Source organism: Zerene cesonia, chromosome 13 (assembly GCF_012273895.1).
Source record: "Zerene cesonia ecotype Mississippi chromosome 13, Zerene_cesonia_1.1, whole genome shotgun sequence".
NCBI classification, from domain to species: Eukaryota; Metazoa; Arthropoda; class Insecta; order Lepidoptera; family Pieridae; genus Zerene; species Zerene cesonia.
Window position 1 is genome coordinate 1,024,009 of NC_052114.1, and position 13,510 is coordinate 1,037,518.

At 31.7% G+C, this 13,510-nt stretch overlaps 2 protein-coding genes across 2 annotated transcripts in view; both read right to left on the bottom strand.

Annotated features, from left to right (window-relative positions):
• The window catches only part of LOC119831216, a 15,338-nt gene extending 11,225 nt beyond the window's left edge, over positions 1-4,113 (bottom strand). Inside the window, exon 1 of the mRNA XM_038354506.1 lies at positions 4,016-4,113. Within this exon, the coding sequence (XP_038210434.1) occupies positions 4,016-4,045 (30 nt within the window). The 5' untranslated portion in view covers positions 4,046-4,113. The remainder of the gene's footprint in view (positions 1-4,015) is intronic.
• Positions 4,114-8,864: 4,751 nt separating this feature from the next.
• Positions 8,865-10,384, bottom strand: LOC119831167. The gene is made up of 2 exons (XM_038354441.1): positions 10,295-10,384; positions 8,865-9,904 (listed from the first exon to the last, which is right to left on the bottom strand). The coding sequence occupies exon 2, from the start codon at positions 9,902-9,904 to the stop codon at positions 9,017-9,019; it is 888 nt and encodes a 295-aa protein (XP_038210369.1). The 5' UTR covers positions 10,295-10,384; the 3' UTR covers positions 8,865-9,016.
• Between the last annotated feature and the right edge of the window lie 3,126 nt (positions 10,385-13,510).

Here is a 13,510-nt window from a genome sequence, read left to right on the forward strand (position 1 = left end):
TAAATATTGATAAAAATTATATATTATTAATCAAACATATGAACGTATAAATCACGCGGCCGGATCTTAGACTATAATGCATTTGCTGGTACTTTCTGAGAATAAAAAATTAAAGTAAAGTAGTCTTATAAATAGTATAAAGAAATAATAATTGAAGTAATTAATCCGTATACATTTTACTTATTACCTAAAATTGAAGAAAAATACGCAGTTTACGTTTATAAATAATACTTTTTTTTTAATTACTTGGTAGAGTTTGCCCTTAGCAATCAGACAATTACCTTCTGCTGACCATACTTCTGTCATTTAATTACTTTGTTTTGAGTTTTTGGATTGTACATTTAAGTGTTTTCAATATAAAAAAAACGTCGCTATATTAAACGGTTTATTTAATTGATATTGTCCGTAATAATGCTCAGGTATGCTTAATATTTTTGGCATTTACATTTAATTTATACTATAGTACTTCCCACTTTGTAGGTACCGTCAGCAATGATATCATCATTTATTAAACTCTTTCTTCTTTCTTCTTTATTTAAGGTAAGAGCTGTCGCGACACCAAAGAGAGTGTAGTCCGTTTTTTTTCAACAATAACGTCAGTATAGCATTATTATAGGATATCGTGGTATACCTTAATATTCAATTTTTAACTAGACCCTAAACATAGAAGACCAGACAAATGTGAAGCACGAATTAAGCTTATATACCATTCATTAATGGCTAACCACTCAGGTCGTTTAACCAATAGCCAGTTCTACTTACTATGCGCTTCTTTGTCATAATTAAATACGGGATGTGGTTAAACGCAGAGAAACTCGTGAGCAAGAAAAAGGAGGGTAATGTGCACTAATAGATATAAACATAGGCCTGTTCATCTTGAAGTTTCTATACTGCGAGGTTAATAAAGAGATTTATTATGCATTTTATATGCACCCAATGCTTAATCGAAGTTATTTTTTATGACTGTCAGTTTGTGAAATGGAACACTTTTTAATAATCATTCTGATACTCTATTAAAAAAATAGTGACTAAAAATAATTTATAATAAATATACAGTGAGTGAATGGCAATTGTTTAAAACAAGACAAAGATTTCTTAATAAAAGCAATCGTATTTATTTCTTTTGGCCGACTTACAAAGCATACACTAAAATATTATTGAACAAGATAAATTATAAATATATATGCCGAATGCAGTTTAATTACAAGTCGCCACGGCTTACTTTTGGATAAAAATACGAGTAAACAAAGTACTTAAATTTAAAATCTACATTAAATAAAACAAATTCATCAAAAACGACAAAATTAAACAGTGAAAATTATCTATATAGTATAATAATATCAAATAAAAACGAATACGCATTGCAAATTAATGATCCGTAGAAAATAAACACATTTGAACCAAACCAAGTTAATAAAATACACGGACATAATATAAGATTTATGAATATTATTCGCGTTTTTTATTATACAAAAGGCAACCATGACTCATTATCAAATTAAAATACATATGTAAGATGAATTTTACTTAAAATGATACATAATTTGAACATAATTATAGGAGCTTTGACAAAGGTAAGGTCAATGCACCTGACTCTACCCGATCGTGATAAATATCTGTTTCGGCTGATGATACGTGATGGGAATTTTATAAACAAAACAAAAGATTAACAATTTTATTGGATGCGTTGATTGAATCGGTTAATCTTTTATATATTTAATATTTTAATTGATTTTCGTAATGATACAAATTTATTTTCGATTTGACAAAGGGCCATTTTTATGTAAAACGCAAAGAATAATAAATCAACATAATTTATAACCAATAAATTGAGGTCTCTAATCAAAAGTTTTTCAAATATGGTTTTTAAAATAAAGTTTTTAAAATTTATTTTCTCTTATGCCTTATGGCGATCTGTTTTAAATGAAAAACACTAAACCTATTCTTTAACTTTGTGAAGAGTTCTAGTCTTGGTAAGTGTTCCTTGATTGCTCTATAGTCTATATCATTAAATCGGTACAGGAGAGAAGGGACGTTATGTCGTCACCTAAAAACAGTACTTCCATATCCACTTAAGTTCACAGTAAAAGAAATTTAATAATAGTGAATAGTAGGCTCCTGGGTATCTAATTAATTAAATAAATTGTTAACAATGCAATACGGCCTTAAGTGACTTTTTCATTTCGAAACAGCGTTGACGGTGGACACTTAATGTTTATAACTATTTAAAGCATTGTTGTTTTTCCATCATACATAATATTTACAAAGTGCAAAACAAATACGAAAATTATGTAAATAACACTCACTGACCCACATGATGTCAAAGGGTCGCTAAATGAATTAGCAAATACACGTGAAAATCATCATGATGTATGTCAGATGTAAGTTTTTTACCACAAAATATAAGGAAATTCAAACAACATGCAAAAACGTAGAGGTACTCAATTCCGAATGTTGTTGTAACGGTTTTCTCACGCGATTTATTTTTATTGCAAATTTATTCTAAATGTATGAACAAGTGATTGAATAATGTCTCTGTCATGTTTAGAACTAGCTGTAATCCGCGGCGTCACTCGTGTGGTACCCGGATAAATGTAGCTTATGTACTAATCCAGACTATAATCAATCTCTATGTCAAATAACATTCAGATACGATAAACTGCTCTTGCGTAAAGAGTACCAAACATACAACACAAACTTTCGCGATTATAATAATAGCAGAATTGAGATTATTTAAATTTTCTTATTTTAATTAACTAGGTGTTGTTCCCGGTTTTGCAACCTTCCGTACGACCACAGTATAGCAAGAACAGACTATAGGAAATCTATGAACATATATTTTAAGTAATTGAAAGTATCTAAAACATTATTAGCATATAGAGCGAGTCATTTTCAACTGTCTTCAAAGAAGAAGGAGTTTATCAATTCGACTTCATTTTTTGGTGTTGTTATCTCATGTCGTTTTACTGGATGAAGCAATTTGTATAATTTTATTTACTGGTGCCTCCCGTGTGGTCCCATTTGAATTTGATCTAGTTCTGACAGTTTGAAGGTGATTTTATTAAAATTCATTTGTTAAAACTAAATTTGAAGAGAACAACAACAAAAACAATGTACGAAATCAATTATGTGTAATCGAAAATGCATTTGATTTGAATTCGATTTGTGTGTACGAAAGCATTCTACGATCGTATTTTGGTTATCTTTTATTAATTTAATGATAAAGCTACTACTATCTACTATTATTTATATATTCAATGTTGATAAATAGTATCTAATTCTGCAAACCAAATTTATAATAGGTCAAATATTGACATTTTAAATAGTATCTCTAGAAGTTGTCTTTTCATGTCTTCATGTAAAAATGGTTGTAATATTTATGGTCAGTAATATTGCCTTTTATTCTATCGGTCAATCTCTGCAAGATTTCAAGTTAGTATCTCTTTAGGTTATTGTTGTTTAATTTTTATCGATAAAAACGTAGTATAACATTTTAAATAAAAGAAGTTAACATACAAGTTTTTTTTACTCTCCAGAATTTATCATTAATTTGTTTAGATTGTATTTTTTAGCTACTGGCGGTCCGACCCGGCTTCGCCCGTGTATAGCCTATACTCAATAAATGGGCTATCTAACACTGAAATAATTTTTCAAATCGGACCCGTAGTTCCTGAGATAAGTGCGTTCAAGCAAACAAACTCTTCAGCTTTATAACATCATAATAGATTAAACAATAACAAGTTAGCATTTCTTACGTTAAAATGTTTTAACATCAAATCGCAAACACGTTAAATATTTTCAAATAAAGTACAACTTTTAGGAATGAAATTAAGCAATTATGTAATTGAATAAAAAATAAAAAAAAATCAAAATTATATTTTAACGAAATGTCTTTTTTTAATCCCCTAAATAAATTCATAGTAATTATTATAATTCAATATTCATAGAATAATTTGTATAAGAATTTTTCATACAATTATTCATAATAAATAAATAATTTATTGATGACACTTACCACGGAAACAAATAAATATTTCTGCAGCATTTTGATGTGAACAAAGCGTCCGATCGTCAAGGCGGACCACTCACAAGTTTAAGTTTGTCTCTTCGCCGCAGCTTTTTGCTTGCTTTCAAACGAGTCCTTACTATTGGTTCGAGAAGTTGTTGAAAATGAGTCGCCTCGAGTCGAGTAGTAGATGAGAAATTCAATATATTAATTATTATATTGAGAATAACACATGGTTTTAAAAGTTTGTAGGTCTTCAAATAAATTATATTTATACAATCTATCTCTATGAAATGTAATAAATGTTATTAATATGTAATTGTAAATGTATTAAAGACACAAGGGAAACTCAAATGTGCATAAAGTTTTCTGAAGTTAGACGGAATCAAAACGCAAATTAAATGTATTTATTTAATTTGCGTTTTGATTCCGTACATATCAAACACTACAGTAGTGTTTGATATAAATATATAGATAAGAATATATTCTTATATGCCGGATTAAACAATACTTCGTTAATGAAAATAAATTGCTAGTCATATTTGAAAAAAGTATTTAAACTCTCAGTAATTTAAACAGTAACTGAAGCGTTTATTATTTTATCACATTCGAGTTTCCATAGTACCTCGTTAGGGATGTGAAATGTGAAAGTCAAAGCCCGCTAATCGTAGCCTTAGCATTTCTTAGTGTTCAAAGCATTATCTATTTTTATGGCCTAGAAATAACTGATTATTATCAATTACTTGTCTAATATTTGAATCATTTAAAGGTACCTCGTTGGACGATTTGAAGCAACCTAATATAATATCTACAAGAAAATGGTTGTGTAACTTTAGTTCTTAGAATCATGGTTCCAAATAAATCCGCTCATAATACAGATTTACATTATCAAACACGATTGATCCGTGGACAGTTAAAATCCATTTCGATAATAATTTTTTGATATCGTCTGTAAGAAATCGAAGCTTAAAATCGGATTTCACTTTGTAACTTTAGTAAGGATTACCCGGAAAGATAACATGAATGAGAAAAAATAACGAAATGGCAATATTATTTTAACTGCAATGACGATGATACCGAAAAAATAATAATGTTCTAGTTTTAGTCGGTTTTGCTCAAAGGTCTTTTTTATTTTGTTTTATTTATATCCATAAATAAAAGAAACACAGTAAACATTTAAGGAAATTTAAAAAATGCTATCAACACCATTTGTCGGTTCATCAGCTGGCCAAGTGCAGGTTAACAATGTCACATGACATTGACATGCCGGTTACCTCACGAAGTGTTGAACACTCATAAGAGGCTTGTGTCCCAGCAGTGGGAACATGTATGGGCTGATGATGATGATTATATATATTTTTTCAGTCATCCCTAAAGACACGCCAATTATACATTTAAATACAAATTTAATCTATCTCCTCCTTTGTACTATCCACACCATAATCTTCTTCAATTGTTTATTGCATACAGCCCTGTAGGTCATCGCATGTGAACCTAACACTAACTTAGTAAAAACTGTGAAAGCTATCTAATATTCATTGTCCTAGAGAACAAAACAACATTGCAATAGTGTACACTGTTACCATACCATTTTCTTTAACCTACTTTTTCTCTCATATCCTCCTTTGCCATAGTAACAGAAGAACATCTGCATAATGCTATAAACTTTAGAAGCTAAGTACCAATTTTTTATGGTACAGAATGCATTTACACTCACCCAGAGCGCTCGGGGAAAGGGCTCTGGCTTACATTACACCGCCGAGAAACAGCAACCTCCCGACTAAACTGCGCAGTGTCATTATTTTATTATTTTTAGAATAAAATGTATTTCTGCACTGATTTTCAGAGGAGACCTTGTACAGATGTAATGATTAAATTCATTTAAAATAAATTTGTGGACAATAACAAAGAAACAAACATTAATATGTCTCATGTAGGTCAGCAAATCAGTGTAATAGTAGAGTTTTTTTGTGGTTGTCTTGTGACTTATTGACAAAAATGCGGTCGTACTTAAAATTTAACTAAACCTTTATACTATAATAAATAACATAAAGTATGAATGTCGATATATACAGTTTATATCTGCATACTTTTAAGAATCTTAAAATTAAACATTTACACCATAATTGGACTTGAATATAACAGAAATGCTTAGAAGTATACAAGTCGATGACTAATATACCTATAGTTCAAGAATGAACATTGAATTTTGCCTTAGGAAGGATATCAAATAGAGGGCATTGAATCTTAATAACCCCAACAGCGGATAGACATAAATTATTATTTTTATTACTTGACACTTCTAGTTCTGCCTGATTTTGATGAACTTATATTTGATTTTGTTTATGTGATCCTCGTAAAATATACTCGTTGGAACTGGTGCAAGATATTTTAGCAACGGGATCTTTCTTGAATATTGACGAAGTAACGGATGTTTGATTAGTTTGTACAAATGACTAATGGTATGGTCTAGGAAGATTAGACGCGTAACAAAAACTATTTCATCTCAAATTTTAATCGATCCTCTTCAAATTGACCCTTTTTTATGTTATAGTCAGCAAAGGAGCATTTAATAGAAGCTGAAGAGTTTGTTTGTTTGGTTGTTTGGTTGAACGCACAAATCTCAGGAACTAGTGGTTCGATTTCAAAAACTCTTTTAGTATTAGATAGCGATTTATTGAGGAAGGCTATATGAACCACGGGCGAAGCCAGGGCGGACCGTTAGTTATATTATATTAGAGGAGCATGGGGTACTAGTAATGTGCGGATTAGCTAGAGCTCTGTTGGTGGGTGTATCAATGATGACTTTGGATGTAGGTAATTTTTTTTGGTCATCCCATCAACGGACCTGCAGCTGACGGTGACCATGCTTAATGATGGACTTAGCAGTTATCAGTCCGGAACAAGTGATAGACGAAATTTACGACTGGCTCGCGTACCATAAGATGTTAAAAAGGAATAAATAGTAAATTGATTTTTCAATTTATCTGTACATGTGGATAACATCACCACTGCTTAAAACGGTGAAGGAAAACGTCGTGAGGAAACCGACATGTCCAAGAATCAAAAGTTCGACGACATTTGATATCTGCCAACCCGCGCTTGACCAGCGTGGTGGATTATGTCCTGTACCCTCATAGGAGACCTGTGTCCCAGCAGTGGGATGATGATGAAATAAATAAATCTGGGTATAACAGAATAGACAATTTGCATTTAATTTTAGAGGACTTGGGTTTGTTGCTTATTAAGAAAATTTACGTCAAAAACGAATTTTCGTTAAATTCTGTTGAGAATATAATCGAATTACATAATGTAGGATATGGGATTCAAGAAAGTTATTAAATCTATTTATTTGATGCTGTAATATTAAGAAACGTATACAATGTGATTTATATAGGGCTTCGCTCGTGGTACATATATAGCCTTCCTCAATAAATGATCTATCTGACACTGAAATAATTTTTCAAATCGGACCAGTAGTTCCTTTATTAGTGCATTCAAACAAACAAACTATTCAGCCTTATAATATTAGTATTGATAACTGTAAACGCCTGCGCATCAGCCTTAGCAATATTGAACCGTATAATCTTCAATAACACATATTTACAGGCAAAAAATAAATGTAGTTTGGTTTATTAGTTTTGCATAATGTTTTGATGTTAATTTGTCACTGTATAATAAAACAGTAACCAATTACTATGGCGCATAAATTTTATAGACCCCAAAACAATGGTTAGCAATTTTTTCTGTTTGTCTGTTTGTGTGTGTGGGTTTTTTGGTATAAAATTAGAAGACGCATCTATTAGTCGTAACCAACGTCATACTGCCTTTTCTAAGTAAATCAACAAAGTTCAAAATCTACGCAAGTGAAACCGCGGGTGGAAAGCATGTTATACATAACTATATTGAATGTAATAGTTAATAAGTTTCATGTTTGTTATTTATATATTTAACGAAAATTTCAAATGTGTCTGTATGATAAAATTATTTTTAGAGAAAAGCTGAAAAGGATAGGCTTTGTGTTAACTTAGCATAGCATTACGTTATCTGTGGTATGAGCACCAATTTTAAAAATTAAAGAAAATTGAACTAAGAGTGGGTTGCCCGTTTAATTATAATTAAAATCTCAAAACGTGCGAAAATCCAAATATAAATAATCATATAAGGACACTAACGGACGTGTAATTCTAAAAAGGAAAGCCATTATGGACTATAAGTTCGACCGTTTTTGTTCATAAAAACTTAATATGTATCTTTATTATTTATTGAATTAGTCATTTGGCTTCTCAATAATATTTATTTGGTGTTTCTTGTGATGACGCTTAGGTTTTTTAGAAAACGGATTTATTCAAACTACATATTCCATTTACAATGTAGCATTATGATACTGCTTGACCGCCTTCTTGGCATAGTGGTTGATGTGTGAGCGTAGAACCGAGGGTCTCACAAAAGAAGTCCCAGTCTGGCAGGACACAGATGGCTGATCACGGACTTGTCTATAAAGAAAAGCAGTCAGTGAAAGAGATCACTATCTGCCCTCTAACACAATAGGGGATACGGGAATTCACTTCATAGTGACACTAAGTAAAAACTTTTAGTAATATTCAAGAACGTACAGGCAATACTTTCTTCTTGTTGCATATTAATAAAAATAATGGACCAATTTTATTATATTCCTGGGTGACACAGGCTAGCTCTTCTCCTATCCCGGGTTATCCCGGGCTTGTAAATCATACAAACAAATGAAGATAATTATTTGAGCTTTTCTACCTCTACATATCAGTGGCTGCAGCCAATATATTACAATACACCTATTTTTCACAAAGGAGGATGGATAAAGGGTATTAAAAAACTTCAGTTAGTAATTTAATATATTTATTAAATTATATATAATTATGAGTATCAATTGAATATTCTATAGTATGACTAAATATAACTAAAATAAAATAAAACTAAACTTTAAAGTTTACTCATAAAAATAGTAAAACCATGATTATTTGGAACCTGAAACTAAATGGAAAGCAAGATTTGGAGTAAGCCGGTTCGTCGACTGCTTCTACTGTTATCCTCTTTCCAAGAAGATGTTTCACACATCATCATATCTTCTTCAACTTTTGCCTTCCCCTCAGCTTTTATTTTTATATCCTGCTTAACTTTATTAGGCACTCCTGTTACTCCTCCTGTACTACCTATATTTTGATCAGGTCTTTCCATTTTGATCTCTTGGTTTATGTTAAAAATGTTCTGCGGCACTGATTTAGTGATATTATATTTTTGTCTTTCCAACCGTATGTCGCTCTCTCTGTGGCTTACGGATCCTCGAAAGTTCACAATTACTGTTGGTTTAACGACCGTTTGCGATTCCCGATTTCCGATGTGGCTTTGACCTGACATTGTGTTCGTGAAAGGCTTTTGTTCTGTAGTTGTGTTATCATCGTCTTCGTTAGTTTTTGTCTTAATTTTGTTTACTGGTTTCGGTCGCTTTGTTTTGTTTGGTTTTGTGGTAGTTGTTTCATCCTTATCTTCAGACGGTGCATTGATGTATAAAACTATTTCCTCTTTGGGTGTCTCTTCTAATGTTTTGTTAAATTTTAAGTTTTTTGGGAACCGATATTTCAGTGTTGGCATTTCCAGTCTATCGTTTCTTCTAGGTAAAAAATCAACGTCGTTTGGTTGATGCAATGGTTCATTTTCGAATCCGTATCTTTCGTAACTCTGACCTAAGTTATTTTCCTCGTCTGAACTAAAATCGTCGGGTAATTGGGCTCTAATGCGTAGTGATTCAATTACATCATGGAAAAGCGACCGTCGCTGTGGTGCCGTGGAAATTTCTCGAACCTTCGGTGGATAAGCGTTGCATATTATCATCAAGTACATTACGCAGATGTAGCAGTGCATCTGGAAATGAAATATGGACGTGTTAATATTACATGGTATGGTTGCATTTTTTTTATATACCTGTGAATAGATTACATTTTAAATATTCGAACATGTCAAAATGAATAGTAATGGCAATAGGAGTGGCATACATTGAGGTGAGTCCGATTACAAAAATATGTAATTACTGTTTACATTACGTTTTCAAAATAAAAACATTTCTTACATTAGTGGGTACCTATGTATATACAAAATGAGGGAATTTAATTGAAGTACATTACTTCAAATCTCTTAAGAAAAAGAGCTATACCAATTTTGCTCAAATCCATATCACACTGGATTCAAGCACCAAGCTCAAAAATTTTATTCTAATAGAGATAAGAAAACTGTACTACAAATAATTATACATACCTTGGATGCGTATGTTTCGCTAGAGCGTATATACAATACTAACTGATCTGGAGGCGAAGGGTTGATTGAACCTATGTGAACCGAGACAGGTGTGCTCAATATCATGTTGATAACACGCAATAAACATTTTTTGGAAAAAAAAATATGGCCTTCAGGAGAGCTTTGTTTGCTTTTGCTGGGTCTTAATATTTTTGTCAAATTACTGTTTTAATATAGGCTCATGTTGTAATTTAGTTTTATTTTTGTCGTACAGAGCTTTAAAAGCAAAATGTAGCATTATAGACTGAGCACCGTAGAAAAAACTAATAAGCCTAAAGATACCTGGTGTGTGAGGCCTGTGAATTCTATAAGAGTTTGCCAATTATTATAGGTAGTGAAATTCATAGGTTTGCTTCAGAGGTTTTAAAATTTTACATTTTTTTAATGATACAAAAAAGGGTTTTTGAAAGGATTTTCAGATGTTGATTCTTATGTGAATATGAGTAGTTCTACAAAACGAAGCGCTGTCATATGCTGATGTCCATTCTGACATCATTCTAAGAGATAATATGCTGTATGTTCTGACTGTATTTTATTGATATTCGTTTTATGCAGTTTCATATTCGAGATAATTATTTTAAGAAAAAACTAAACCTTCTTCAAATAATCAGATCTATATAAATTTAAATGATAAAATTTAAACATATACTAATTGATAACTTTATCATTTTTGCAGTCGATTGAAAATGGAAATGCAAAGGTTGTTAAGACCTGCCTAGACCAACTTGCAACCTGTCTTGTCTAAGTCGGGAATGAAATTTATACGGAACTTAGAAAGGGCTAGGTTGGACTTTATTCCAACCACATAATGCTGTGGAAATAAAACATAAATAATGGTATTTTTTTGCGCAAAGGCACTGTACTGATTTATTTCAATTTTATTCCAAGCTCAAACTCAAACTAAGCTCAAATGTTTATTCATTCAACTAGACTTCTTATAGAAGCACTTTTGAATCGTCGTATTACATAATTTTAACATTTACTACCGGTTCGGAAGGCAGTTTCCACAGCGAAGAGCCGGCAAGAAACTTTGTAGTTGCTCTTTTAAAATATCTATGTAACGAAATATACAACTATTGATTATTAAACAATTGAACTGTTTCAAAAATTTCGTAATTTCGGAGCAATTCTCACTTCCCCAGAATGTACCTGTTTACTCTTCTCTCGAAGATGTCCAGATTGTACTCGTCGGGGAACAATATATTAGATTCAATTAAACCTTTGTAAGGATTTTAGTAGATTTGCTGCCTTCCCAGTGGATTTTTTTTATGGGTCGTAATTAATAAAAAACGAATTTATTACTTTATTGTTTCTGCGTAATGAGGCGTTACTGTAATAAGCCGTTTCCAATATTCCGCTAAGTTCATACAATAATCTAAATAAATTAAATTCAAAGGACTGACTGATTTACATAGTGATCTATCAACACACAGCCTAAACCATTGGACGTATCGAGCTGAAATCTGGCAGGTAGATGTTATGACGTAGGCATTCGCTAAAATAGTATTTTAATAAAGAATTTATCAAAAGGGCATAAAATAGAGGATGAAAGTTTTTATTTTGAAAATTTATTAAGACCGCGCGGGCGAAGCTGCGGGCAACAGCTAGTTAATGTTACATACATTGTATGTCTAGAGAATACATAAGCAAGCTAGCAGCGGCAAAGCTAAGACTAAATTAATTACAAATTGCGTTAGATGGAATAAGAGAAGAATTTACATTAGTATTAACTAATATAAAACATTAGTACTTTACATAGAATTTACATTAAAATTTACATTTAGTTTAGAGAAGTATTATAGATATTTTGTTAAATAGAAACTTTACATGATTTTACTCACTAGAAAAGTTACAATATAAAAAAAATAATAAAATGCCAAAAACTTATGAAATTATTTCAGACACATAAATAATAATGATCGTGTGAATTAGTTTCACAAAAACGATTCCTTCAAAGTCATTGCATTTGTAATTTATGTTTCTATTCATTATTGTAAGTTGTATTCGTATTAAATGGTTCTTATTCTGTCTATAATATATACGATGAATGACATAATTAAAAAAATTGAAATCCCGTGTCCCCGAGTGGGGTGTAGGGTAGATTATATACTGTATCTGTCACTGATCGATTTACTTTATGGATAAGTAGATGATCTGTTATATAGGTCTGTTTCCTACCAGATTGAGACGTTATTTTTTCTTTTATCAATCCCCACCAGGTATTGTACCCAGACCCCTCGGTATTTGGGCTCGCGCCTTAACGACTGTACCAAGGAACCGATCAATAACATAATAGTCTAACATAAAAATTATAATCCTACTAATATCATATGCCTATCCTACTTCCTACTATAATATTATAAATGCGAAAGATTGTAAGGATGTGTGTGTGTGTTACAAACTGCTGCTCTTTCACGCAAAAACTACTGAACCAATTGCAATGAAATTTGGTACGTAGATAGCTGGACAACTGGAATAACATATATGCAATACAGGCAATTTTTATCCCGATATTCCTACGCGATACGGACTTACGCGGGTGAAACCGCGGGGTGCAGCTCGTCTTTCATCCTATTAATATTATAAATGCGAAAGTTTGTATGTATGTATGGATGTTTGTTACTCTTTCACGTAAAAACTACTGAACCAATTGCCATGAAATTTGGTACGTAGACAGCTGGATAACTGGAATAACATGTAGGCAATAAGACACAGATCTTTGGGGGCTTAGAGTGTAAACGTAGGTATAAATTACCACGTTAGCCAAGTGCGGGTTCGATGACACATGTCAGCGAAAGTTCTGTTTTTGAGCATGCCGGTTTCATCATAATATTTTCCATTCTCGATTGCAGTAGAGGAATGTTTTCATTTTATTGTAGTGCTCTCAGCTAGTCTTTAATACCCGTACTTTTTATTCTAAATAAAAAAAACTGTTAACTGACATACAAATTATAATTGAATGAAACAATACGCCTACCAATTTATGAAAAGCAATTTTGTCAATAAGATTAATTGCTATTTTTTATAACTATGTAATTATACTTGATTTTCCTTGCTTCTAGTTAACCAGCCCCTGTTACATTAGCGGTCATGTATAGACTTCTAGATAAAGAAAACAGTTTATTGAGACCTTAATTCTCTTCTCTTTAAAAGCGGCCCGATAGCATTATCTACTTA

Excerpts from the sequence above, each read along its gene's own strand:
- LOC119831167 (XM_038354441.1), bottom strand. The coding sequence starts at position 9,904 with ATGCACTGCTACATCTGCGTAATGTACTTGATGATAATATGCAACGCT.